The sequence below is a fragment of the Tamandua tetradactyla genome, chromosome 1, assembly GCF_023851605.1.
Source record: "Tamandua tetradactyla isolate mTamTet1 chromosome 1, mTamTet1.pri, whole genome shotgun sequence".
NCBI lineage: Eukaryota > Metazoa > Chordata > Mammalia > Pilosa > Myrmecophagidae > Tamandua > Tamandua tetradactyla.
The window spans coordinates 233,329,595-233,357,489 of record NC_135327.1 but is presented as its reverse complement, the minus strand read 5'-3'; the positions used below and the strand labels follow the sequence as shown (position 1 = coordinate 233,357,489).

Genomic DNA, 27,895 nt, shown 5'->3' with positions numbered 1-27,895 from the left:
TAGGGACCCAGGTTCAAGTGGGCACAGAATGGTGAGGACCCATGATCAAGTGAGCACAGCTGCTGGGGAACGACGACTAAAGGGGCACAGCTGCTGGGGACCCACGTCCGAGCGGGTACAGCTGCTGGAGAACGACGACTAAAGGGGCACAGCTGCTGGGGACCCACGTCCAAGCGGGCACAGCAGCTGGCCTGAGCCATGTGGTCTCTCCACGGATCTGCTCAGGCACAGGAGGCAGCCCCTGAGCGAGGGGCCCCTGAGCAGCTGAGGACGTGAAGGGCTTGCTCGGAAGCAGCCTCAGGCACTGCCCCCATACCACCAACCGGCCCTGGGACCACCAGGCCGGGGAACCAAACGTGCAGACCCTGAGACCAGAAGAAAGCTACGTGACCACCTGGACAGGAGCAAGTGCCTCGGGTGACCAAGTACTTCCAGCAGCGAGAAGTGGACGGAGGCCCTCTCCTGCTGGACGGCACTGCCTGCAGTCCAGGGCTCGGCCTTCCCTGCCCAGTGCAAGAGAACAGGAAAAATGGGTGAAAATCGCAAAGACTGGAAAAAGAGACAAATTTCTTTATTTGGAAATATATTGTATCTGGAGAAGGCTCCAGGGAAAGCCAAACAAACGAGGATTAACTTACAGAAACCCACCGTGCCTCCACATACCAGCAACCACAGAAATTCAAAAGGACCGTCTGCAACAGCACACACATGAACCCCTCAGGGGTAAATTTTACAAAATCTGTGCAAGACACCAGGATGAAAGCTGCAGCACTGCTGCACACACATTTTCACAGCCAGAAGAGGCAGACGGGTGTCAGGGCGCGGATGGGCTCACTCGCGCGGTCCCCAGGCCCGACGTCAGCGCTGCAGCCCAGGCTGGCCCTGAGGTCTGTGGCGTCTGGGGCCGAGAACAGCTCTGGAAGGTCCAAGACTCGGGCTGGGGACAAAAGTCCCGGGCAGCGGTGCTGAGGGGGCAGGGCGAGGGCGCAGGGCAGCACAGCCCAGGGCCCCCCGTCCTCAGGGAGGAGGCAGGAGGCAGGAGGCAGGAGGCAGGCCGGGGAGGGAGAGGGAGGTGCCGCCCGCGGGGCTGGGACAGGAGGGGAGGAACCCACCTCTGTGCAGCAGCCTTGCGCTGGCCGCACAGGCCCGGGCAGGTGCCTCCCTTCCACGGGGATGGCCTGTGGGCTCGCGGTGGGCGCCGACCGGTGTTTGCCCAAAAGGTGCTGCCAGGGGGCTGCTGGGCTGCGGGTGCCAGGAGGGGCCCGAGGGAAGCCCGTGCTGGGCCCCAGCTGGATCGACGTGCGGACACAGGCACCCTGGGGCGTGGCAGACCCACTCGGGCGTGGGGGGCGCAAGCAGGTGAGGTGGGCACAGTGGGCAGCTCCTGATGGGAACGGCAGAGGGCGGAGGAGAGCACCAGGGGGCCAGGCTGCAGGGGCTGGGGGCCAGGTTGCATGGGGCTGGGGGCCAAGCTGCAGGGGCTGGGGGTCAGGTTGCATGGGGCTGGGGGCCAGGCTGCAGGGGCTGGGGGCCAGGTTGCATGGGGCTGGGGGCCAGGCTGCAGGGGCTGGGGGCCACCCTGAAGCAGGTGCAGCCTTTGTCGGCCTGGGAGGCTTGGAGCAGGCAGCCCCCACGCTGTAGCCGAGCCCCCCTGGCAGGCCCTGCCCCCACCCGCCCCAATTCCCAGGGGCTCCCCACACCCCTCGACCCAGGCCCAACCTACAGTCTCACGTTCCTGTGTCGTAATAAAAAGTCGGAGAGGAGGCACGCCACACACCTGAGACCTTTTGGGGGACAGGAGATATGCAGACAGGTTTCTGGATATTAAAAAAAGTTACCGTGGGGGTGTGAGGGGAGTTCAGTGGTAGAATTCTCACCTGCCATGCAGGAGACCTGGGTTCGATTCCCAATCGATGTATTTCCCCCCAAAAAAACAAACACAAGCAAACAAACAAAAAACAAGCAGAAATTCAACAACTGATGCTGCAGTAACAGGACAGTCACATGGAAAAAGAACAAAATGTGACCCCCGCCACGCAGCACACTCAAAAAAGTAACTTGGACCCTGGTCCTGCCAGCACCCCCCCCCAGGGTGAGAGCAGGCACGTCCTGGGGAGTGGTCCCGCTGTGCTGGCCCACGTGGCTTCCTTCTCCCAAGACAAGGGTCCAGCAGCCCAGGAGGGCCCAAGAACCAGAGAAGCCACAGGGCACAGACACCGATGCCTGTGGTACTGCACGGGGTACCCAGAGGGCCCCTCAAACTTCAGGTGCCCAGGACGGCTCGCACGACCAGCCTCCATCTCTGCGGCCCCCTGAACCCACCTGGCCGTGCAGCTGCTCGGAGCAAACCGCCAGCCCCCTGGGCCACCTCCGCTTTAGAAGTACCTGGACCCTCCGCCCCTCCCCGAACTGGACACCACGCCACCTCCAACCTGCTCTCGGCATGCCAGCCCAGGGCTGGGGGAAACAGTTGTAGCTGCTGAGCTGGGCCCCAAATCCCCACCGCCGCCGTCCAACTGCCCCCTACCCTGCTGGATCCCCACACCCCCACCACTGCTGCCCCCCTGCTGTTCCACCTGCCCCAACTACCACTTTACAGAGCACAACGGATGGGCAGCCAGGTGTGGCTCCAGCACACTCAGACAGGACGGAGGATACGAGAGACTCAATCATCTGCTCTTCTAAAGCGTTATCTGATGGAAAAAACAGTTTAGCAAATGCCCTACACTGCCCTACTGCTCGAAAACAACAAAGCACAACACAGGCCTCCCCTTTACTGCCCCAGCCAGCCAGCGAGCCCTGCTGAGCACTCGTATTCCACAGCGCTGGCATTCCATGGCACTCATGTATGGGAGCTGGAGATCCACGGGCGCTGGCATTCCACAGCACTCGTATTCCTCGGGAGCTGGCATTCCATGGCACTTGTGTATGGGAGCTGGAGATCCACGGGCGCTGGCATACCACAGCACTCACATTCCACAGGCACTCGCGTTCCACAGGATCTGGCGTTGCACGGGAGCTCACATTCCACAGCACTCACATTTCATGGGAGCTGGCGTTCCATGGGCACTCGCGTTCCATGGGAGCTGGCGCTCCACAGGAGCTGTATTCCATGGGCACTTGCGTTCCATGGGAGCTGGCACTCCACAGGAGCCGGGCTCGTGTCTGGAGCACTATTGCTCACCTGGAACGGCACCTGGCACCTGGCACCTGCATCTCACACGAGCTCCAGGTGTTAAGGCCATACCCTACGAGAAGACTCTGCTTTAAAATCCTTCGCAAAAAGTGTTTCCAGACCCCGCACCCTTCCCCACGGACGGGCTGACCACCAGCGCTGCGTGGAGAAGGTCCCAGGAAGCTCCTGGGAACCGAGTGTGTCCTGCACCCCTGAGGAAGGTGTGGGGCGCAGCTTCTGACCAGGGAACCCTGACCAGGGTGTCCACGGCCACCTGCCCTTTCCCACGGGGCAGCCACCAGTATGATGGGGCGGCCGGCACCCCAGCCACGCCTCGTTCCCATCCTTTAAATTCCGAACCCGGCATGGCGAAACGCTGCTCAGCTCCCTGGGCCTGCACCCTCAGAGGGGTCTGGTTGAGCGTGTGACGAGCGCGGTCTTTGGGAGCACGTGCAGAGCAGGACTGAGGAACACACAGCGCAGAATCTGCTCACAAACCCTCTGGGGCAGGCGGCGTGGCCTGGGGGCCTGACCAGTGTGAGGGGCTTCAGAGGGGCCTGAGCCACCCTGGGGCCCAGGGACCCCGGCCAGAGAGCAGGTCTCCTCTGCAAGCAGCTGCACCAAGGCCATCCACACCCGCTAGACATTTTTAGGGGAAGTCGTGATGGAGGGCGAGCAGGGCTGAGTGTGCTGACCGTCCTGCTCAGAGGGGCAGCTGGGCAGGGCCACAGCTCTTGTGCCTGCCAGACAGGGCCAGCTAGGGGCTCCCTTCCCAGCAACGTGGGGACACAGGGCGTGGAGCTGCCCACCGGCGCCAGACCAGCCAGTCCTGGATGCCGGCTCTGGCCAGGGGTGGAGGTGCAGGAGTGACCAGGCGCCTCACCCAGCTCCGGGGGCAGCACGGTCAAGCGGTTCCCCTGGATGTGCAGCTCCTTGAGCTGGGCCAGCTCCCCGGTCTCCTTGGGCAGTGAGATCAGGTCGTTGTCCCGCAGGCTGAGCTGGAGGGAGGCAATGGGGGCTGTCAGGGCTGCGGCCACCCAAGCGGCCCCCAGGCCCCATGCCCTCCCGCCCCCAGAGCCGCTTCCAATTTATTTACGAGAGTCTGCAGGGAAACAAGGGGCAGCGCGTCCTGCGGGGCAAACTGCCTCCTTCCCAATTGACTTGATTCCAGCACACGAGGGCTGCAGAAGCAAATTGATTTTCTCAGAATTTAGATAAATTACTTACGATCTGCAGCTTGGTGAGCTTCCCGATATCTGGCGGCAGGACTTCAAAGTCGTTGTCACTTAGATAGAGGGCACGCAGGGTGGCTGCAAATTAAACAGCAAGATAAACAGGCTGGAGGGGCGGCCACCTGAGGTTGGATCGATGCAGGGGAGGGCGTGGTGATGAATGGCCGCCTGGGGACGCGGTCACGGTCAGCACAAGCGGGTGAGACAGCGCGCCGCGGCCCTGAGTGGCCGGAGAGCCCAGGAGAGCCCAGGAGAGCTCCCGGCCAGAGTCCGCACGCGGCCGGGGCACGGGCACCAAAGCTGCAGCAGCGCCTCCAGGGAGGGCTCCTGCCTGCCCTGTTTGAGGCCATTTTGGTTGTTTTCAGACATTTACTTACATTTCAACAGATAAGCATGTTCATATATGTAATAAAAACAATTTCATCAAATGAAAATCAAGACATATGGTCCAAGAACACATTTCAGAGTTGGTTTCCCAAGCTGGAAAAGTCTGGGAGAGATGGACACAGAGGGGAAAAAATGGAAGCGGGCTCAGAAGGCTTTTCCGTGGGAGAAGCAGCACTTCTCAGAGCAGCTGGACGCAAGGTCCTGGACGTCACCTGTACTGATCTCTGAACCTGGGCAGCCAGAGCGTGTCTGCATGGGAATGGACACAGCATGTGTAGGCATGACAGACGGCTTCCTGCATGTGGTTGCGTGCCAGACAAAGGAGACAGCGTTCACGGGGTTCTTATAAAGGCTGTACGCAGCTTATTAATAGGTACTTTATAGATTATTGATTCTGATATCTTTGGGCAAATATCCAAAGTGAACAGCAGCATGGATCTTGTTTTTTCTAAACTCAACCCCCACACAGGCCCCGACGTCATTAGGCACGGGCACTCGATTGGCACAGCAAGTCTCACCAGCGCAGGGCATCAGGGGCACCTGGACTCGGGATGCGTGGTGCCCGGTCCCAGTGTGCCCTGCCGAGCTGCAAGGAACATTCAAAAGAATTTACAAAGAAAACACCAGGTGTCCAGTGATTTCTCTTGGACACCTGGCAAAACACTTCATTTTCAGAATGCAACCTCATTTTCAGAACGCAAAACAGAGTTTTACGGAGATGTATAAATTATAAGTTTCTTACTAAGGTAGAAGAAGTTTCCAGGGAGAGAGTTCTCGCTGAGGTTGTTGTAGGTCAGGTCGAGGACCTCGAGGGCAGGCAGCGAGCCGAATCCCCGGGGCAGGGCGCTCAGCCGGTTCATGCTGCAGGGGGGCCCAGAATCAGGCCTGCCACCCGACCCAGCCCTGCCCTGCCCGGCCCCACCCGCCCCACCCCCACTGCGCCCCCACCTCGCCCCCACCCCAGCGGGCACATAGGGCCCCTGCTCACAGAACCCTGGGCCACCCCCCACCCTTCCCCCCAAGGCGAGCTCAGCCACCATTCGCTCAGAAAGGCAATCACAGGACGCCTGTCCTTTAGGGGTGCCGGGCTGCAGCCGCAGCAAAACCTCAGTACATACCAAGCTTGGAGGATTTCCGAGTTTTGTCTCATTTTATCTCATTTATTCCTTCCAAGGGGAAAGGTCACTCTTCCGTTCTACAATTACTTTCAAAGTAACCGCTAATGAAACCTAAGGGAAAAGCTTTTCCTTCCTGTCTCCCGTCATTTTCTTCAAGACCCCTACTTTGCTTAATGCAGTTCCCTTGGGCGTGTGCAGAAACTGCTTGGAAGAAATGACTCGCACCACGAGGGGTGCTAAGCACTATGCGAAGCGGCTGCTGCAGGCGGGAAGCTCGGTCCCAGCTCTGCCCCCGGCGGCACAGGCAACGGACGGCACGCACGCGGCAGGAGGGACGTGGCCGCCCAGGGGCAGCGGTCAGGTGGCTGGGCCTGCAAGCTGTCTCCGAGGCGATCACATCGCTGTCCTCTACACAGTCAGGGCTCAAGATGCTCGTCACGGGCCCTCGGGCAGCCAATGCCTCCTGGGCGCCAAAGGACAGCCCTGTTCCCCAGCTGCCCAGGGCCGGCACCACTGAGTGCAGGAGGCTGAGGGCTCCCAGAAGGCGCACGGGCGCATTCAGGAAATACCCCTAACTTCAGGTTTTGGGGTCTGGGAGACAGGTTTCCGATCTATTGGATGCAGGAGATCCGCGGCCTCCCAAAGGCCAGGTCCCCACCCTGCCGAGCAGGCCCTAGATGCCGCGGCCACCCACGTCCGCCGGGGCTGCAGCAGGGCCCGCAGGAGGCCGGGGCCGACCCCTCACGGCACCTTCTCTGCTCAGCTTGCCCGGAGATCCCTCCTGTTCAGAGCTGTGCAGAGCTGTGCCCTCCATGGAGCCAGCATCAAACACTCGATGAAGCACCAAGAGCCCCAAAGCCAGCAGCCCCCAAGGACGAGAGGCAACCCACACCCCAGCCAGCCCCGCGAGAGCCCCAGCTCCAGCCCCAGCTCCAGCCCCAGCCCCAAGCCACCAACCAGCACCCGTCCCCACGGGCACCTCCGTCCCGGTGCCCACAGCTCACGCCTAGGGTTGCCCACCCCAAATCACGGTGTCGTGTCAGTCTACTGCCACACCTGGCCCTGGAAACCTGCGCAGCTGCAGCGCCCCTACCCCCGAGCCCTGCCCAGGAGTCCCCTGGACGCCAGCCTCTCCTGCCTCCACAACTCCCGAGCCCCAACCCCTTGTTCTGGTTTATTTTTATGCTGTCAGATGTGATAAGCCAGAACCAGGATACTTGTCTTTTTATTGTTGAGTTGCAGAATTTCTTCACATATTCTGGATGTTAATACCCTTATCAGATATGTGGTTTCCAAATATTTTCTCCCACTGAGTAAGCTTTCTTTTCACTTTTGTGGCAAAGCCTTTTCATGCACAAAGGTCTTAATCTTGAGGAGGTCCCAGTTATCTACTTTTTCTTTCACTGCTTGTGCTCTGCGTGTAAAGTCCAAGAAATCATGACCCAAGAGAAGACTGCAAAGACGCATCCCTACATTTTCTCCTACGAGTTTTATAGTCCTTGTGTGTTAGTTTGCACGCTGCCAGAATACAATACACCAGAAATGGAACAGCTTTTAAAAAGGAGAATTTAATAAGTTACAAGTTTACAGTTCTAACCCTGTGAAAACGTCCAAACTAAGCCTTCCAGGGAAAGAAGCCTAATTCAAGGAAGGCCAATGGGTCAGGAACCCTCTGTCAGCTGGTGGTCACGTGGCTGCATCTGCTGGTCCCTTGCTCCTGGGCTCTGTTGCTTTCAGCCTCTGTTCCTGTGGGGTTCCTCACTCTGCTTCTCCAGGGCTGGCTTCCATCTCGTGGCTTCCCCTGGCTCTCTCCAGGCTCTGGCTTCCTTAACATCTTATGGGGACATCTGCTGGGCTCCAAGCATCTCCAGACATCTGTGTCTCTTCTCTGAAGCAACAATTCTCCAAATGCCTACATTTGTTCTGTTGACTCTCTGTCATTTCTGAGGCTTCTCCAAAATGCTTCCTCTTTTAAAGGATTCCAGTAAACTAATAAGACCCACGTGGAATGGTGGAGCCACATCTCCATCTGGTCAAAGGTCACACCCACAATTGGGGGTGTGACATCTCCGTGGAGACAATCTAATCAGATTTTCTGCCCTGCAGTGCTGAATTAGGATTAAAAGAAACAGCTGTCCCCACAAATCTGAATCCAGGTTAGAGCACAGCTTTTCTGGGTCCATAATCCTTTCAAACCAGCACACCTCCGCCTGCCTCCCCTGACCCCCGACCTCTTACCCCACCTCTCCCTGACCTACATCAGTGGAGGCCCTTTCTTTTCCACTCTGCCAGGTGGCATGTGACCATCTGACCAGAAACATCCCCTCAGAAATGAGGATCCCAGAAGGACTGTGGGTCGGCCAGGAGGGACCTCAGGTCCGAGTCTGACTGAGCTCCATGTGGAAAGAACACACTGAGAGTCATTCCGTGAGCGAGATGACTTTCATCCTGACCACTCCACTGGAGCACGGGCTGGCTGGGGCATGGCGGGTGCTAGTGTGACGGGAACAGGCACGGCGGGTGCTGATGTGACGGGAACAGGCGCGGTGGGTGCTAGTGTGACGGGAACAGGCACGGCGGGTGCTGGTGTGACGGGCGCAGGTGTGACAGGTGCTGGTGTGACGGGAACAGGCATGGCGGGTGCTAGTGTGACGGGAACAGGCACGGCGGGTGCTGGTGTGACGGGCGCAGGTGTGCCAGGTGCTGGTGTGACGGGAACAGGCGCGGTGGGTGCTGGTGTGACAGGAACAGGCGTGGCAGGTGCTGGTGTGACGGGAACAGGCGCGGCGAGCGCTGGTGTGACGGGCGCAGGTGTGCCAGGTGCTGGTGTGATGGGAACAGGTGTGGCGGGTGCTAGTGTGACGGGCCCAGGTGTGACGGGTGCTGTGTCCTGGACACTGACCGTGGTGGGTGCTGCTGTGATGGGCTTCGACATGGCAGGTGCTGGTGTGATAGGTTCAGGCGTGGCAGGTGCTAGGTGTGATGGGCTCAGGTGTGGCATGTGCTGGCATGACGGGTGCAGGCGTGGCAGGTGCTGGTGTTCTGGGCACTGAAGTAGCAGGTGCTGGTGTGATGGGAAGAGGTGTGGCAGGTGCTGGTGTGATGGGTGTAAGTGTGACAGGTGTTGGTGATGGGCCCAGGTGTGGCATGTTAGTGTGACAGGTGAAGGTGTGGCACGTGCCAGCATGACAGGCGCAGGTGTGGTTGGTGCTGTGTTCTGGGCACAGACGTGGTGGGTGCGGGTGAGTGAGCTGGGCGGAGGGACCCCAGGCCTCGGGGAGGGAGCCAGGAGGATGCTGCCCACAGAAGCACGGCGTTCTGCGAGTGGATCCAGCTTAACGCCGCGGCAGAGAGACAGGCCCGTCAGGTCCGGAGCAAACTGGCACCTGAGCCTGGGGCACTGGGCCAACACCCTCCCAGGCTGTCAGCAGATGTCAGGCCCCGGTCCGCGGGCACAACAGGTTTAGGGGCTCCTGGTCTGGGAGCTGGAAGAAGTCCGAATCCCAGATGGCAGCAGGCGACACTTTCTCCTGGAACAGCCATCCCTGGGCCTTGGCTTCTCCCGCCTCCCCCCCAACCTCCCACCTTGCCGCTCCTCCAGGCTCCCCCCTCCTCCAGGACCCCCCCCAGGCTCCTCCAGTCCTCCCCCCTCCTCCGGGCTCCCCTCCCAGCCTCCCCCCACCTTCCCTCTCCCCCAGGCTCCCGCCCTTCCCAGCCCCGCGGAGGCTCGGCTTCCTGCTGCTCCTTGGCGCTGTATTTCCGTCCCATTCACCCCGTCATAAAGGAACCAGAAAGGCAGACGAGAGCCCAGCCTGAGTCCCGTGGCCGCCCTGCTACTGGGGACAACCAGCCCAGGCCATGGGGAAGGATGTTCCTTAGGAACCGGTCCTGGTGCGCCCCTCGGCCCAACTGAAAACGTTACTGGAAACCCAGCATAGAAGCTGTTCCCTCCTGAGCCACCTTCTCCCACGGCTCTCAGGGACCCAGGCAGGCACCGCGGGCTGCATTAGAGCAACCAGTGTCCAACCGCCACAACTAAAGCAACACAACACTGCACACGCCGCAGCACAGAAGGAATTGGGGGAGAGCTTCTCCTGGGCAGGCCGAAGGGCCACCCCGCCCGTGGCTGTCCCAGTGCTGCCCTCCACATGCTCCCCAAGCTCGTGCCCTCCCTCACCCCAGGCCACCTGCTCACCGCACCCCAGGCCTCCCCCTCCTCTGCACCCTCCCCCCTCCCCCTCCCCCAGGCCTCCCCTCCCTTGCTCCCCCCCCCCCCCCCCGCCTCCCCTCCCCGCCCACTCACCCCAGGTTCAGGTGCTTGAGCTTCTGCAGGCTGCTGATCTGCGTGGGCAGCTCCTCGATCTGGTTGTTGAAGAAGTTCAGCACCTCCAGGTTCTTCAGCTCAGCCACATTGGGCGGTACAGCTGCGGGACACGGGCGGGAGCTGGCACCTGCCCTGCCCTCCCGGGACCACAGCCCCGGAGTCCGCCCACTGCCCCAGGCTCCGCCCACTGCCCCAGAGTCCACCCACCACCCTTCTCGCCCGGGAGCCGGTCCTCAGGGCAGCAGCTGGCACTGGGCAGACAGGGAAGGGTCTTCCCAGGAGGAGGGACCCGGGCTGTGGGGGTGCAGAAGGAAGGAGGGGCAGAAGGGGCAGCCGTGTAACCCAAGCCCGCCTCTGAGGGCCACGGCCATGCAGCTGCCCAGATGCCCTGACTCTGCAGAGCCTCAGCCCGGAGGAAATCACAGCTCCGGCCGCTGGTGGGGGACATGGCAGGGGACATGCCACCCAGTACATCCTGACCTCGGCCTATGGGGCAACCGGCCCGGGCCAGCACACGCACATAAGCACACATGGCACACACTTCCCACACCCATGCTTTCCACACACACACTTTCCACTCACTCCCCAGGCAAGCGTGTTCCATGCACGTGTCACACATGAAACACATGGCAAATACACATCACACGCAAATGCTTTCCATACACACGCTGCCCAAACACTTCTCACACGCACACTTCACGTGCATGACATGCTGCCCAGGCGTGTGCACCACATGAAACACGTGCCAAACACACATCACATGCATACCTGATGCACACATCACACATACATACATGTGGACACATGAGGCACATGCTTCCCACACATGCACTACACATGTGAAACATACCACAAATGTCACGTGCACACGTCATACGTGCAGATGATGTATGCACATGCACTGTGCACATGGGACACATGGCAAATGCACACCACATACATACTCGTGTCGCACATGTACGCACACACACCAGGCCACATCAGGCTGGCACCGCATCAGTCCCGGGCATCACAGGGAAACATGGAAAACCACCCCACGTGGCTGAGCGACACTTGCGTGCACATCCCAGGCACAACTGGCACCAGGGCGGCAGCAACCCCTCCTTTCCCAGTGGGCACCTAAGCAGCCGAGGGCACCCTTGCCCCAAAAGTACCCACAGTCTAGGGGCTGAGGTCGCCATCACAGGGCAGGAGCTTCGGGGTGCGCTGCCCACCAGGGGCAGACGACGTGCTGGGTTCCCCCAAGGGTCCCGCTAAGCCGGGGCCTGCTGGGGCCGTGCACCTGGCACAAAACCCAGATCACGCCGTGCGAGGGTCCTGAGGGAGTGAAGGGGGAGGATAGGCAATGCCCTGTCCTGTCCTCCAACCCCCCCAGCCCATCCTGTCCTGCCCTACACTGCCCGCACCATCCTTGCCCGGCCTCCACCCTCGGTCCGCTGTGGATTCGCTGGGAAAGCAAGGAAGAAAGTCAGTGAGCCAAGAGAGTAGGGTCTCAACTTGGCCACAGCCCAAGGATGACACAGCTGGCTCCGGGCCCAACTACAGCCTGTGCAGGTGTCACCTTCCTGATGGGCGGGGCTGAGCCCACCCCCGCCAAACGCATCATCTCCTGTCCGCTCCACAGCCGTACACGTCAGGCCACGTGTGGACACAACTAACAACCCCACCTGCAACGGCCCAGGCCTCTCCTGCCTCTGCCCACGTGGTGTCCTTGGCTGCACTGGACAGCAGACCTCACCCAGCTTCTGGCCTCCTGCGCTGCACACTTCCCCTGACCACAGTCAAAATAAACAAGTACCCAGACTGCCGAAGGGACAGCACAGCGTGGCTACAGGGCAGGGGGCACAGGGCAAGGGGGCAGGTCCCCGGACTCCAAGGGATCACCTACCAGCTCCCCTGACTCCAAAAGATCCCTGCCGCATCCCCCAAATCCAAGGGGCCCACCTGGCGCCTCCCCCAACCTCCAAGGGATCCACCCACCATTCCCATGACTTCCGAGGGATCCACCTGCCTCATCCCCCAACCTCCAAGGGATCCACCCATTTCCCATGATCTCCGAGGGATCCACCTGCTGCCTCCTCCAACCTCTGAGGGATCCACCCGCTTCCCAGACACGGCCATGTGCTGTGCTGGCCCGACAGGCTGTCTCTTTGCCCCTTTTACAGACAGGATTCCTCAGGAACTGGGGAAAGAACCACGGCTGGAGTTTCAGCATCTGGATCTTGCACAGGCTTGATTCCTTCCTGCCAGAGTAACACATTCAGTCCAAATCTGGGACAGCATCACTGGAGCACAGATAAGAAACTACCAGCATTTAGAAGCCAAATAGCCAAGTGTGACATTCAGGTGACAACAGGGAGAGAGTGTGAGGAGCTGGGGAAGTGACAGCCCTGATCACTGCCCCAGGAGCTCACCCTCAGGCCACGTGGTCAGCTGTCGCGCACAGGCAGTGGAGCCCTGGCAGCGCAGGACACGCAGCTCACTGGGAAACAAGCAGCCAGCAAGAGACAGGCAACCCAGAGAGAGGAAGGACGGCAGGAGAGGAAGGGGCAGGGGACTGGTTTTGTATAGGTTGGGCATGAAGCTGTGCAAAGACCCCAGATGAGGGACAACCTTTGCAAAGGTCTCAGGTGAGGGACGACCCGTGCAAGGGCCCCAGGTGAGGGATGACCTGAGGTGTGGCCCATGCAAAGCCCCAGGCGAGCATACACCATGTGTGTTTAAGCAGAACTGAAACTGTTGCCCTAGACGTCACTCCAGTGACAGGCACTCTCATGTGCTTTTTAACAGTGACCAAGGAGGCAGGTGAGGCTGGACGAGGGTGGATGGGGGCGAGGAGAGGGGCCAAGAGGGAGGAGCAGCGAGGCGGGGCAGCTACGCATGCCTTCCAGGCCTTGACCTTGCGGGAGGTACCCACGCTGAGGCCCCGACTGCTGCGCTGCCGGCAGATCTGGACGGGGCGGAGCACGCGGGCAGGTGCCCAGAGAGGGAGAGTCTACAGGGAAAGCCCCCTGGACTGGCCCTGAGCAGCGGGGGTGGGATCCCCCCTCAGGGGAGGGGTGGCACGGGGCGGGCAGCCAGAAGCACTGTCCCGCCGTCAGCTCGCCGGGCACAGAGCTGCAGGTGCCAATGTGGGGGAAGCTGCTGCGTGGGAGCAGGTGCGGAGAAGCCCTCAGCAGACGGGAGGTCTCTAAGTGTCCTCTCCCACTGAGCCGGCAGCCTTTCCACCTTTTAGACAAAGTCCTTCGATGCACAGAAGTGTTCATTCTTGAGGGGTTCCCACTTATCCTTCTTTTTCGTTGCTTGTGCTTTAGGTGAAAAGTCTAAGAAGTTACCCCTATCACTAGGTCCCGAAGATGCTTCTCGACATCGTCTTCTAGTAGTTTTATGGTACTAGCTCTTATATTTAGGTCTCTGATCCACTCTGAGTTAATTTTTGAACAGCGTTTGGGCTAGGGGTCCTCTTTCGCTCCTTCGGATATGAATATCCAGTTCTCCCTGTCCCATTCACTGAAGAGACTGTCCTGTCCCAGTTGAGTGGACTTGGCAGCCTTGTCAAAAACCATCTGGCCAAAGGTCTGAGGCCTATTTCTGAACTCTCAGCTCAATTCCATTAATCAATATGTCTATCCTTAGTTAATACCATGCTGTTTTGACGCTGGAGTCTTATAATATGTGTTAAAGTCAGGCAGCGAGCCCTCCAAGTTCCTTCTTTTTCAGGATGCTTTTGGCTATGCAGGGTCCCTTGCTAATAAGTGTGATGAGTAGTTTTTCTACTTCTTCAAAGTAGGCCACTGGAATTTTGATCGGGATTGTATTGAATGTATAAATCATTTTGAGTAGGACTGACATCTTAATGATACTTAGTTTTACAATCCATGACCATGGAACGGCCTTCCGTTTACTCAGGTCTTCTTTGATCCCTTTTAGCAATGTTTTATAGTGTTCTGCGTACAGGTCCTATGTCCTCAGTTAGATTTATTCCTAGATACTTGATTCTTTTAGTTGCTATTGTTAGTGGGATTTTTTTCCAATTTGCTCCTCAGATTGCTCGTGACAGTGTACAGAATCACTGCTGACGCTCACACATGGACCTCGCATCCTGCCACTGGGGTGGACTCATTGCAGTCATTCTGACATGGGTTTTTTGAAACTTTCTATAGGCTCACGTCACCCACAAACACGGAACGTTTCGCTTCTTCCTTTCCAATATGGATGCCTTTTGTTTCTTCTTTTGGCCTAAATGCTCTAACGAGGGCTCCCAGTGCAATGCTGGATAAGAATGGCAGCAGTGGGCACCCTTGTCTTACTCCTGACCTTACAGAGAAAGCTTTCCATCTTTCCCCACTGAGGATGGTGGTAGTTCTGGGTTTTTCATTTATGCCCTTTATCTTGTCGAGGAAGTTTGCTTTTATTCCTGTCTTTTGAAGTGCTTTTATTAACAAAGGATGCTGGACTTTGCCAAATGCTTTTTCTGTATCAATCGAGATGACCATGTGTTTTTATCTCCTTTGATTTTTAAAGGTGGTGCATTACATTAATTGATTTTCTTGTGTTGAGCCACGCTTGCATACTTGGGATAAGACCCACTTGATCATGGTGTATGATTCTTTTAATGCGCTGTTGGGTTGGATTTGCAAGTATTTTGGTGAGAACTTTGCCTCTCTATGTATTAGAGGACCAATTTCATCGGCCAGTAGTTGGACCGACCGGGGCTGTACCCCTCTGTTCCCAGGGGTTTGGGTGTTTCCCCGGCTCTCCCAGTCCGACCAAAACATACTGGCTTCGAGGGTGGAGGGGTCACTTCTGATAATTTAAATTTTTTCAAGAGGAGAGGATAAAGGACAGTCAATGACACTAAAATGCACTTAGGTTCCCAAGTTACATCTACTGCCCAAGGTCACAGACAGAGTAGAACGGACAGGGAGTGAGACTTTTCTCCAGGCGCACACGGGAGGGTGGCCCCAGAAGAGCCCCCCTGGAGAAGCCCTTAGGGGAGCCCCTTAGATGAGCCACTACTGAGAGGAGCCCCTTAGAGGAACCCCCTAGAGGAGCCCCTTAGAGGAACCCCCTAGAGGAATCCCCCGAGGAAATCCCAGAGGAAGCACCTAGAGGAGCCCCCCTGGAGGAGTCCCCGGGAGGAACCCCTGGAGGACATGAACTGGCCCTTCCTGGCCCCCAAGTGAAATGGGGTTGGGAAAGAGCTGCCCCTTCCTGAATGAAGCGAACTAGCAGAAATTCTCCAAGTGCGACTGGAAACATCCTGGAGCAAGTGAAAGCATGGCCTTGGGCCGCTGCCACGAAAGTGGGAAGCACCGTCTGTCACCTGCAGAGCTGGCCTAGAGGCTGTCACCCAGGGGCAGCTGGTCAGCCAATGAGGCCTCTCCACTAACACCTTCCGGAAAGAAAAACCGTGTGTTCACCTACAGATAACTGCAGCCTCAGGACTGCATGTGCAAGGGCCATGCGTACGGTGACCGAGGGCCTCTGCTTTCTGCGCAGGCCACAGGCGACAAGCAGGCGCACCGTGGCATGAGCACGGGATGTCAGCAGGATGCTCATGACAACAACCGCAGGTTCCAGGGGACCCCCAAGCAGCCGTGCAGATACTCAATTACAGTTAGCTTCAGGTTTGCTAAAAACATGGTTTATGAAACAGTGAAGGAAATTCTTGCTTAAAAGGATCTACATTTGTCAAGATAAAAATAGAACAGCCAAGGACCTCAGAGGCCACCCACTAAAGGCCAGCGCCCAGCCCTCCTGCTCTACAGCCTACATGCTGTCCGCCTGCACACCCGGACACACAGACCCAGGACTAACTGATAGAACTACGGGCCTGAGAGCCTCCAGGATAACTAAGTGCAGCAGCAAGAAACGCCCGATTCATCTGCGGTGAAAAACAGTCACACTCCTCAGCCATGATGAGAATGGTCACCTGTCCACAGATGAGCGGAAGGTCCTGAGCAGGCGGGGGGGAGGAGGGAGAAGCACCCTACCCACCACTGGACAGGCACCCCACTCACTGCCAGGGGAGGATCCTGCCCACTGCCCAGGGCGCGCCCCACTCACCACCAAGGGAATACCCTGTTCACGGCCTGGGGAGCACCCACTCACCACTGGGGGAGCATCTCACTCACTGCCAGCGGGGCAACCGCTCACCACTGGGGGAGCACTGTGCTTACTATCCGGGGAGCATCCACTCACCACTGGGGGAGCATTTCACTCACCGCCGGGGGGGCAACCCACTCACCGCTGGAGAAGCACTGTGCTTACTATCCAGGGAGCACCCACTCACCACTGGGGGAGCATTTCACTCACCGCCGGGGGGGGGCAACCCACTCACCGCTGGAGAAGCACTGTGCTTACTATCCGGGGAGCACCCACTCACCACTGGGGGAGCACTGTGCTTACTATCCTGGGAGCACCCACTCACCACTGGGGGAGCATCTCACTCACTGCTGGGGGAGCACCATGCTTACTATCTGGGGTGCACCCACTTACCACTGGGGGAGCATCTCACTCACTGCCGTAGGGGGCAACCCACTCACTGCTGGAGGAGCACTGTGCTTACTATCCGGGGAGCATCCACTCACCACTGGGGCGCAGCACACTCACCGCCGGGGGGGCAACCCGCTCACCACTGGGGGTGCACTGTGCTTACTATCCGGGGAGCACTCACTCACCACTGGGGGGCACCATACTCACCGCCGGGGGGGCAACCCGCTCACCACTGGGGGAGTACTGTGCTTACTATCCAGGGAGCACCCACTCACCACTGGGGGAGCACCTCACTCACTGCCAGGGGGGAGCACCTCACCCACTGCCAGGGGGGAGCACCATGCTTACTATCCCAGGAGCACCCACTCACCACTGGGGGAGCACCTCACTCACCACTGGGAGAGCACCTCACTCACTGCCAGGGGGGAGCACCATGCTTACTATCCCAGGAGCACCCATTCACCACTGGGGGAGCAGCACACTCACCATCAGAGAAACACCCTGCTCAACTTTAGAGGCAGCACCTCGCTCACATCTGGGGAGTCACCTCTCCCACCACGTGGAGAATAGCAGCACAGGCAGCAGTCGGGGCCACAGAGAGTCCTCCCCATTCTGATCCGGGCACTCGACCTTGGAAGCCTGTTCCCTCCACCTGACACAGCTGGGGTTACAACCTGCCCATGACAGACTCCTCTTCCTTCTACACTGATGCGGCCACATGTGTGGGGCCTAAAGGTGCCTGTACTTTAATCCCACCCAGTGCAAGGAGAGAGCAGGGCTGCATGGAGAACACTGAGCCCTCAGCCTGGAGAGGGGCAGGCACTTCAGACAGGAAGGAAGTGAATACCACAGAATATGTATGCCGGAAAAATAGGCTAAAGTAACAGCAAATAACTAGATGAGTGAGTGCAGACTGAAAAGAGAAGGCAGCGCACTTGTGCATGGGTGGACAGGCTACCAGAGTGAATCTATTGTCAAAAAGAAAGAAAAATCAAAATGGAAGAGGCATTCCCAGGGCCTTTATAAAATACATGCATTCCATTCAAGCCTGGATGTTAGATAATCATAAATTAGGTGGAGTTTATGAGCATCTTAATAGCGCTAACAAGAATGGGTGTCACAGTAGATTAAAAAATCTTTCTTTTGAAGCTTTGTACAAGTTTCCAGAAAGCACGTACTTGAGAAAATGGTGTTGGTGCATCCTTACTGCAAATATGCCAGTGCTGTCCGTTCCTTTTCTCCAGAGTCTCTAAACCAGGGAGACACGGGCCCCAAAGGAAAACGCATGGGGGCTACCCAGGACCCCACACCCGGTGCACTGAGAGCCATCAGCTGCATTTCTCCAGGGACCACGGCTGTGGCTGCACCATGTTGACCACCAAGGTCAAGCCAAGGGCACCACTCTAGGAATGGACATGCCCAAGAAGTGACCCTCAAGCCTGTACCCCCATCATCAACACACACCGTGGGGGACGGAGTCAACGGCAATTTAACAAGTCTCTTGCTCAATCTGTTCTGTGCAACATGAGGTCTACTGTAAATAGTAGCAGAAACCCTTGGAGGATCAGCTTTCACGAAGGGCTCTAAGAACTGGGAGGAGACACGATCAAGTGCCACAAGATATTTTCTCCCCAGGGCACTTCCAATCTGGAATGTTCATGATTGAAGTCTTTCATTTAAAAACATACGGTAGGGCAGTGCAATGGTGGCTCAGTGGCAGAATTCTTGCCTGCCATGCTCGAAACTAAGGTTCAATTCCGGAGCCTGCCCATGTAAAAAAAATATATATATATACCGTAGACACCATGACCAAGTGGGGTTTACTCCAGGAATGCAAGGAGAGCTCAACACAAGAAAATCAATCCGTGTAACACAACACATTAATAGAATAAAGGAAAAAATGCATGACCATATTAATTGATACAGAAAAACACTGAACAAAAAGCCAATATCCTTTCATGACAAAACCACTCAGAAAACCAAGAATGAAAGGAAACTTCCTTAATATGATAAAGGGCATTTATTTAAAACCCACCAGTAACATCACACTTGATGGTGAAAGACTGAAACCTTTCCTCCTGAGATGCGGAACAAGAAGTCAAGGGAGCCCACTGTCGCCCCTGGAATTCAACACTGTGTTGGAAGTTCTAGCCAGAGCAGTCAGGCACAAGAAGCAAATAAATGGCACCCAAATTGGAAAGGAAGATGTCAAATTATCTCTGTTCATAGATGGCCTGATCCTATAGACAGAAAATCCCAAAGACTCTACAAGAAAGCTTCTAGAACTAATCAATGAATTCAGCAAAGTTTCAGGATGCAAGATAAACATGCAGAAATGAGTTGTGTCCCTAAACACTGGTAACGGATTCAATCTGAAAAGGAAATTAAGAAAATTTCACTTGTAACACCAAAGGATAAAATACCTAGAAGCAAATTTAACCAAGGAGGTAAAGACTTGAACACTGAAAACTGCAAAATGCTGCTGAAAGATATTAAAGAGCTAAATAAATACAATGACATCCTGTGGTCATGAATTGGAAAACTTAATAGTATATTAAGATGTCAACACCACCCGAAGTGGTCTGCAAATTGAACGCAGTTCCTATCAAAATTCTAGTAGCCTTTTCTGCAGAAATAGAAAAGCTGATCCTCAACTCATACGGAATGGCATGAGCCCAAACAAACAACCTTAAAAAGAAGGAAAAATATTGGAGGACACATACTTCTTGACTGGAAAACATATTACACTGTCTAAACAGCTACTATTAACAAAAAGGAAACTTACAAGTGTGAGAATGCAGAGAAACAGAAACGCTCATTGATTGCTGGTGGGAATGTGGAGAGGTGCCATCGCTGTGAAAGACAGTTGGGCGGTTCCTCAGGAAGCTGAGTACAGAACTGCCATGCGACCGGGCAAGCCCGCTACCAGTCATACACCAAGAATAACTGAAAGGGGGGCCTCAAGCAGGTATGTGCACACCAGTGTTCACAGAGGCATTATTCACAATTGCCCAAAGATGGAAGCAGCCCCAGTGTCCATCAACCAACAAGAGGATAAACAAAATGGGGTCTATACTTATGATGGAATACCATGCAGCTGTAAAAAAGAATGATACCCTGATGCATACGGCAACACAGATGCACCTGGAAGACACAACACTGAGTGAAATGAGCTACACACAAGAGGACAGGTAGTGCACAATCTACCATGAAATAATTAGAAGAAGCAAATTCACAGAGTCAGAAATCAGAATATAGGTGTGCTGCCATGAAACTGTTCTGTCCCACAGAAAAGCCATGCTGTTTTATTCCCATCTTGTGAGTGCAGACTTAGCGTGGGTGGAGTCTTTTGATTAGGTTATTTCTGTGGAGATGTGCCCCTGCCCACTCAAGGTGGGTCTTAATCTGTTTATTGGGATCCTTAAAAGAGCTCCTGGAGAGAGAGTTCCTAGCTGGCGCAGAGAGCAGAGAGACACAGACTTCCACCGGTACAAAGGCTGAGAGCCATGTGACGCTGGAAGCCAGGGGAAGAAGTCGGCAGATGTCACCATGCGCCTTCCCATGTGACAGAGGAGACCTGGCATGATTGGCCTTTCTTGGGTGAGGGTATCCTCTCGTTGGTGCCTTAATTTGGCCATTTTCATGGCTTTAGAATTTAACTTAATAAATACCCTTTGTAAAAGTCAACCCATTTTTGGTATATTACATTCAGCAGCTTCAGCAAATTGAAACAGATTTTGGTACCGGAGAAGTGGGGTGCTGCGAGATGCAAACACCAAAAATGTTGGGACAGCTTTTTAAATGGATAAGGGGAAGGCTCTGGAAGAACTGTGAGAGGCTTGGGAGAGAAGGCCTAGGCTGTACTGAAGGTGGAAATATGCACTCTAAAGACACTTCTGATGAGGCTCTACAAATAAACGAATGTTTCATGCAAACCAGAAGGCAACCCTTGCTTTGAAGTGGCAGAGAATTTGGCAAAATTAAGTGCTGGTGTTGGATGGAAGGTAGAGTTTGAAGGCAACACAAGTTGGGACACACAGCTGAAAAAGTTTCCAAACTAAATGTGGAAAATGCAGCTTGGCTTCAACTTACAGCTTATAGTAAACTACAACAGGAGAGGGATAAGCTGAGAACTGAACTCTTGGGTACAAAGACAACAGAAACTGATAGTTTGGAAAATTCTGACATTCTGGAAAATGAGACCCCAAAGAATAGGGGATGATTTAACCAAACATGGAACCAGTCAGTCATTTCAGAAAGTAACAGAATTGGAGATGGAGTTGAGAGTCCTATTCTCTGACGGTTTTAACCCTCATATGCTGCATACCAACTCTATCAATTTTCACAAGATCCGTATGAACGGAACCACCATCAGTGTGGACTAAAGACAGAAAAGGGACAGACTGAAGGAAAGAACGACTTCAAAGGCAGAACCATGGAAGCTAAGGTATAGAGCCAGGAAGTCCCAGGCCAGGCGAGCAGACCCACCCATGAATGTGGAGGGTGTGAGCTTGCCCCGGAAGCAGAGAGCACGCTTTTTGTTTTGTTGTTCAGGAACAGTCTTGGTGCCTCAGCCTCAGAGAGGATAGGGCACATGCCCCAGGGACTGGCAGGAGCCTGGCCACAGCCCACAGTTCTGGCCAGGTTGAGCATGTACCCTGGAGAGGGCAGGGTCCAGGTGCTGCCCTGATGCTTGAGGAGGGCAGGGCCGAGAACAAGGTGGTCTCCCCAGCACGTGGACACGCTGGAATGCTCAGCCCAGTGTTTGGAGCGGAAGGGGTCGCTGTGCAGGCCCTGGGAGAGGGTGGGACAGCTGAACTCTCAAGACACAAGGATGAATTGACATTCAATAAAAGGCCCTTAGACTCTGAAAGCCAATGGTGTTTGCCCTCAGGTTTTCAGAACTGTTTGGGGCTTGTGACCTGTTTTCCTTCCGGTTTCTCCCTATGGAAAAGGAAATACTTATCCTATGACTATCCCTTCTTTGTATACTGGAAGCAGACACTTGTTCTCAGTCTCAAAGGTTTATGGCCAGAGGAGAGTTTTGCCTTAGGACAGACCATGCCTGTAACTGACTTTGATGAGATTTTGTACTGTTTTTGACTCTTTATCATATATGTATTGTTACTGAAATGGTTTAAGGCTTTTGCAATATTGTAACGGAATGGATGAATTTTGCCTCTGGAAAGAGGACAGAATGTGCTGGTTTGAAATTGTTATATACCACAAAAAAGCCATGTTCTCTTAATCCATCCACTGGTGTAGACCTAGTCAGGTGGGACCTTTTGATTAGATGGAGATGGGACCCCACCCAATCAAGTTGGGTTATAATTAGTTTACTCGGGTCTTAAAAGGACCCCTGGAGAAAGAGCGTTCAGAGCCGACGCAGAGGGCAGGGAGACGCAGACATTCGCTGGCACAGAAGCTGAGAGAGCCGTGTGACCCTGGAAGCCAGAGGGAATGACAAGGAGACATCGCCACGCACCTTCCCACGTGACAGATGAGCTCGGTGTGAACGGCCTTTCTTGGGTGAGGATATTCTATCGCTGGTGCCTTAGTTTGGACATTTTCACAGCCTTAACATTATAACTTATACCTTGATAAATCCCCGTTATAAAATCCAATCAATTTTGGATGTACTGCACTCCCGTAGCTTTAGAAAACCAAACCAAGAGGTTACCAGGGGCTATGGAAAAGGGGAGTTAAGGCTCAAATTGTACAGTTTTTGTGTAGGAGGAAGGAAAAGTTTTGCTGATGGATGATACTCATGGCAGCACAGAACCGTGAACGTAATTAACAGCACTATAGTTTTGAATGTAGGTAAAAGAAATTTTAGGTTATAAGCATATTACTAAAATAAAAATTAAGAAAAAAAACCTAGGACTGTACATATCAAACAGGGAACCCCAATGTAAACCATGGACAATACTTAATAGAATAATTTTAATAATATTTTTTCATCAAGTGTAACAAATGTACTAGACTAATGCAAGGACTTACTAATAGGGAGATGTATGAAAATTCTGTATTTTCTGCATGATTTTTTTCTATAAACCAACAACTCCATGATAAAAAAGCACTTACTACAAAGCTACAGAAATTAAAACAGTGTAGTGCTAGGCATAAGAACAGATATCTAGACCAGTGGAGTAGAACTGAATGCCCAGAGATAAAACCACATGTCCAAAGCCAGATGATTTTCTACAAGGTGCCTGGTCCGTTCAATAAGGAACTAACAGAATCCTCAACAAACGGTGCTGGGACAGCAGAAAATCCACACACAAAAGAATGAATGTGAACTCCACCTCTTATCACATACAAAAATTATCTCAAAATGGATCAAAGACCTAAATAAAAAAGCTAATACTATAATAGTATTTTTAAAAGAAAACATAGGGAAGTATTTTCAAAACCCTGTAGTAGGAAACAAATTTTTAGATTTTACACCAAAAACATGAGCAACAAACAAAAGATAAAAACACATAAAACAAAAAACCTTTTGTCCATTATAAAGGACATTATAAACAAAGTGAAAAGAAGACCTACAGAATGGGAAAAAAAATTTTGGAAGCCACATACCTGATAATGACTTAAAATCCAGGATATACAAAGCACTCCTACAACTGCAGGACAAAAGACAAACAACCTAATTTAAAAACGGGCCAAGAATGAGATTTTATAGATTTAGCCAGAGTGAGGCCTCAAAACATCCCAAAAGGATTTGAACAGTGAATAAAAATGTATTTGCAAAGTCCCCACGGGGGAATGGTAAGAAAGGGGTAAAATTCAACTTCCCCAAGTAGAGAATTCTTGATATTCTCACAAGCAGTGTGGACAACCAAAGCTATACGCTGAGCCCTCAATCTTGGGGTTTGTTCATATGAACTTAACCCCACAAAGTATAGGCTAAGCCTACTTAAATCAAGCCTAAGAGTCACCCCCAGAGAACCTCTTTTGTTGCTCAGATGTGGTCTCTCTCAGCCAACACCACAAGTAAACTCACTGCCCTCCCCCATCTACGTGGGATGTCACGGTCAGGTTCATGTGTCAACCTGGCCAAGTGGTGGTACCTGTTTGTCTGGTTGGGCAAGTGCTGGCCTGTCTGTTGCAATGACGACATTTTATAGAATTAAATCAGGATCACGTCAGCTGCATCCACAGCTGATGCCATTTGTAATCAGCCAAGGGGAGTGTCTTCTGCAATGATGATGCTCAGTCTAATCACAGGAAGCCTTTTAAGGAGGATTCAGAGGAGAGAGCCTCTCTTCCTGCTTCAGCTGGCGAGCCTCTCCTGTGGAGTTCATCCAGACCCTCCATTGGAATCATTGGCTTCACAGCCTGCCCTGTGGATTTTGAACTCTGCGTTCCCGTGATCACATGAGACACTTATAAATTTTTATATTTGCAAGTAGTCCCTGTTGATTCTGCTTCTCTAGAGAACCCAAATTAATATATGGGACATGACTCCCAGGGGTGTGGATCATCCTGACAACATGGGACAGAAATCCTAGAGTGAGCTGGGACTCAGCACCAAGGGATTGAGAAAACCTTCTCGACTGAAAGGGGGAAGAGGGAAATGAGACAAAATAAAGTGTTAATGGCTGAGAGATTCCAAACAGTCGAGAGTTTATCCTGGAGGTTATTCTTAAGCATGAAATGGATATCACCGTTTCAGTTAAGATGTAACAGAGAGGCTGAAGGGAGCTGCCTGAAACTGTGGAGCTGTGTTCCAGTAGTCACGTTTCTTGAAGATGATTGTATAATGATACAACTTTCTCGACGTGACTGTGTGATTGTGAAAGACTTATGTCTTTTGCTTCTTTTATCTACCTTATGGACAGATGAGTAAAACATATAGATTAAAAATAAATAAATAATAGGGGGAACAAATGTTAAATGTAGTAGATTGAAATGCTAGTGATCAAAGAAAGGGAGGAGTAAGGGGTACGGTACGTATGAATTTTTTTCTGTTTTCTTTTTATTTCTTTTTCTGAATTGATGCAAATGTTCTAAGAAATGATCATGATGATGAATGTACAATAATGTAATGGAAAAAAAAGAATGTTCATATTGTATATTAAAAAAACAAATGGACCAAGAATTCTTCGGTTCAGTATATACTAAGAACTGAAAGCAGAGACACGAACAGACATTTGCACACCAATACTCACAATGGCATTATTCACAATTGCCAAAAAATGAAAGCAACCCAGGAGTCCATCAACAGATCAGAGAATAAACAGAAGGTGGTATATATACATATGTGTTAGTTTGCTAGCTGCCAGAATGCAACATACCAGAATGGAATGGTTTTTAAATAGGGGAATTTAATAAGTTACAAGTTCGTAGTTCTAAGCCAGTGGAAATGTCCAAACTAAGGCATCCAGGGAAGGATACTTTAATTCAAGGAAGTCCGATGGGTCAGGGACCCCTCTATCAGCTGGTGGTCACGTGGCTGCATCTGCTGGTCCCTTGCTCCTGGGCTCTGCTGCTTTCAGCCTCTGTTCCTATGGAGACTCCTCACTTTGCTTCTCCAGGGCTGGCTTTCATCTCTTGGCTTCCCTTGGCTCCCTCTAGGTTCTGGTTGGTTTAACATCTCATGGTGACATCTGCTGGGCTCCAAGCATCTCCAAACATCCGTGTCTCTGTCTCCACGTGTCGGCATCTGTGTCAGCTCTGCTCCAAAGTTCCTGTCAGCTCTGAGGCTTCTGTCATTCCTCTCATTTCTGAGGTTTTGCCAAAATGTTTCCTCTTTTAAAGCATTCCAGTGAACTAATGAAGACCCACCTGGAATGGGAGGAGACACATCTCCATCTAATCAAATGCCACACCTACAATTGGGCGTGCCACATCTCCGTGGAGATAATCTAATCAACCCCAGCCTGCATAGGGATTAAAAGAAACAGCTGCCCCACAAGACTGGGTCAGGATTTATACACGGCCTTCCTGGGTACACGCTTTCAAACAAGTGCAATGTGCGATGGAGTATTACACTGCAGGAGGTCCTGAGGCCACGATAATGTGAATGAACCTTCAGGACGTAAGACTGAGTAAAGTAAGGCTGACACGAAAGGACAGACGCAGCGCGATCTCAGTGATATGAACTAACTAGAATATGCAAAGTCAGAGTCTTAAAACGTGGCCTACAGACAACTGGAGATAGAAGCTAGAGAAGGGAGCAGCCATCCACCACACACAGAGCTTCTGAAGACGTTGAACTTAGAAGTCTGGGAGTGACAGAGGTGAGGGGAACCCACCGTGACCGCAAGCGTGACTACTAGTGCTGTCGTGTAGGCAAACGTCGTGTAAAGGGGTTTGCAGCCTTGCGTGTCACCAGTCAACATTACAAACATCAGTAAGTTCTTGCATGATCTACTGCAAACACACCACACTTGTACGAACACTTAGTAAGAGAGCTCTACGGGGAAAATACCTATTGCAAACCACAGACCACAGCTAACAGTAAGACCTTAATGTTCCTTCATCCACAGTAACAGGTGAACTACACCACTGCCAGGGGTCGATGATGGGGGAAGAGGGTACACAGGTTTGGGGTTTCTTTTTTGCATGTATATATCTGATACTTTGCTTTCTGGAGCAATGAAAATGGTCTAAAATCGAGTATGAAGATGATTGCACAACTAAGTGAGGATGCTCTGAGGAACTGATTGTATACCTGGATGGAATATATGGCATGTGAATATATCCTATCTCAATCAAATCTGCAAAGTAGATGCAAAGCCAAAAAGAAATCAACCTAGGCCTGTACAACCCAAACAGTGAACCCTACTAAAACAATGGACTAAAGCTAATGGCACAATTATAGCTAAGAGTACAGTTACAAAAACGGTCTTTCATTACTTGTAACAAATACAACACACTAATAAAAGGTGTTAAAAATAATAAGAGGGCCAAGGATTTGAATAGAAACTTCTCCAAAGAAGATAACCAAATGGCAAAAAGAATTCATGAAAAAATGTTCAACATCATTAGCCATTAGAGAAATGCAAATTAAAACAACAAAGAGGTTCTACTCCACACCCAGTGGGAAGGCCCTTGTGGAGAACAGACTGAAAATGACAACTGTGAGCAGGAGATGGAAGGATAGGCGTGCCTGGGCCACACGGAAGGGGGTGGAAGATGGAGTCGCCGCTGTGCAGATGCGGTTGGCGGCTCCTTGGAGGCTCTGCCCAGTTTCCACGTGACCCGGCAACCCCACTCCTAATACCAAAGCAGGTGCTCAGGTCCCTGTACGGTAACATCCACCACAGCATTACTCACATTGCCAGACAGTGGGACAGCCAAGCGCCCGTCAGCAGATGCTCGCACAAGCGGGGTATGCGGAAAGGGTCCAGCCTGGAAGGAAGCGCGGTGCGGGGCACAGGGCAGTGCGGCCCACCTGAAGACGCCATGCTGAGCAAAATTAGCCAGGCACAAAGGCAGACACCTTGTGCTTCCTCGTATGAACCCTCCGCAGCAGCAAAGTCACGGAGGCTGAAAGCAAACAGTGGGACCGGGGGAGGAGGGAACGCCAAGCTAGTGCTACACGGGCCCAACCTCGCTTTGGGAAGGTGAAGGCAGCCTGGAGATAGCGGTGCAGGTTCAACGGTGTCATCAGGGCCTTATGTGAAAGGCTGCCCACTCACAGAAACGTGTGTCAGGTGTACCTACCACTAGTAAAAATAAATAGATTTTATGTCTATCTTAACATGGAAGAATTTATACACCACACTTAGGAAGCTCCTTTCCCCACAGCAAACAGATTCCGAAACCAGCACATTTTGGATGGTGGAGCAGGTAGATGGGGTCAGGAGGACACGCTGCAGGGCTGCACACAGACAGACAGACAGGAGCTCCCACCTGCTCACCTCATGGCCCTACATGCTTCCCCAGAGCTGAACACAACCAAAGACTCCCACCTGCAGGCAGTGCTCTGCACAACCCAACCACCACGTGGTAGATAAGTGCGTCTAATTAACAGCCATCAGACTGAAAAACACCCGGCAGACGTGTTTTCAAATCCAATCCTTCAAACGATGGGACAGCACTAAACTGATAAATGCTCACTAATTTAAAAAGTAAGCGATTGATCAAAGCCTCTGTATTATAAATACATTTATACTCTGTTAAAATGCAAATAGCACGTTGTTTTGATACTGTC

At 53.2% G+C, this 27,895-nt stretch overlaps 1 protein-coding gene across 1 annotated transcript in view; it reads right to left on the bottom strand.

Moving 5' to 3' along the window:
• The window catches only part of RSU1 (Ras suppressor protein 1), a 96,283-nt gene that overhangs the window by 56,581 nt on the left and 11,807 nt on the right, over window positions 1–27,895 (bottom strand). The window contains exons 4-7 of the mRNA XM_077154967.1: window positions 10,216–10,336; window positions 5,537–5,655; window positions 4,403–4,485; window positions 4,059–4,173 (exon numbers count right to left, since the gene is read on the bottom strand). Coding sequence (XP_077011082.1) covers window positions 4,059–4,173; window positions 4,403–4,485; window positions 5,537–5,655; window positions 10,216–10,336 — 438 coding nt within the window. The remainder of the gene's footprint in view (window positions 1–4,058; window positions 4,174–4,402; window positions 4,486–5,536; window positions 5,656–10,215; window positions 10,337–27,895) is intronic.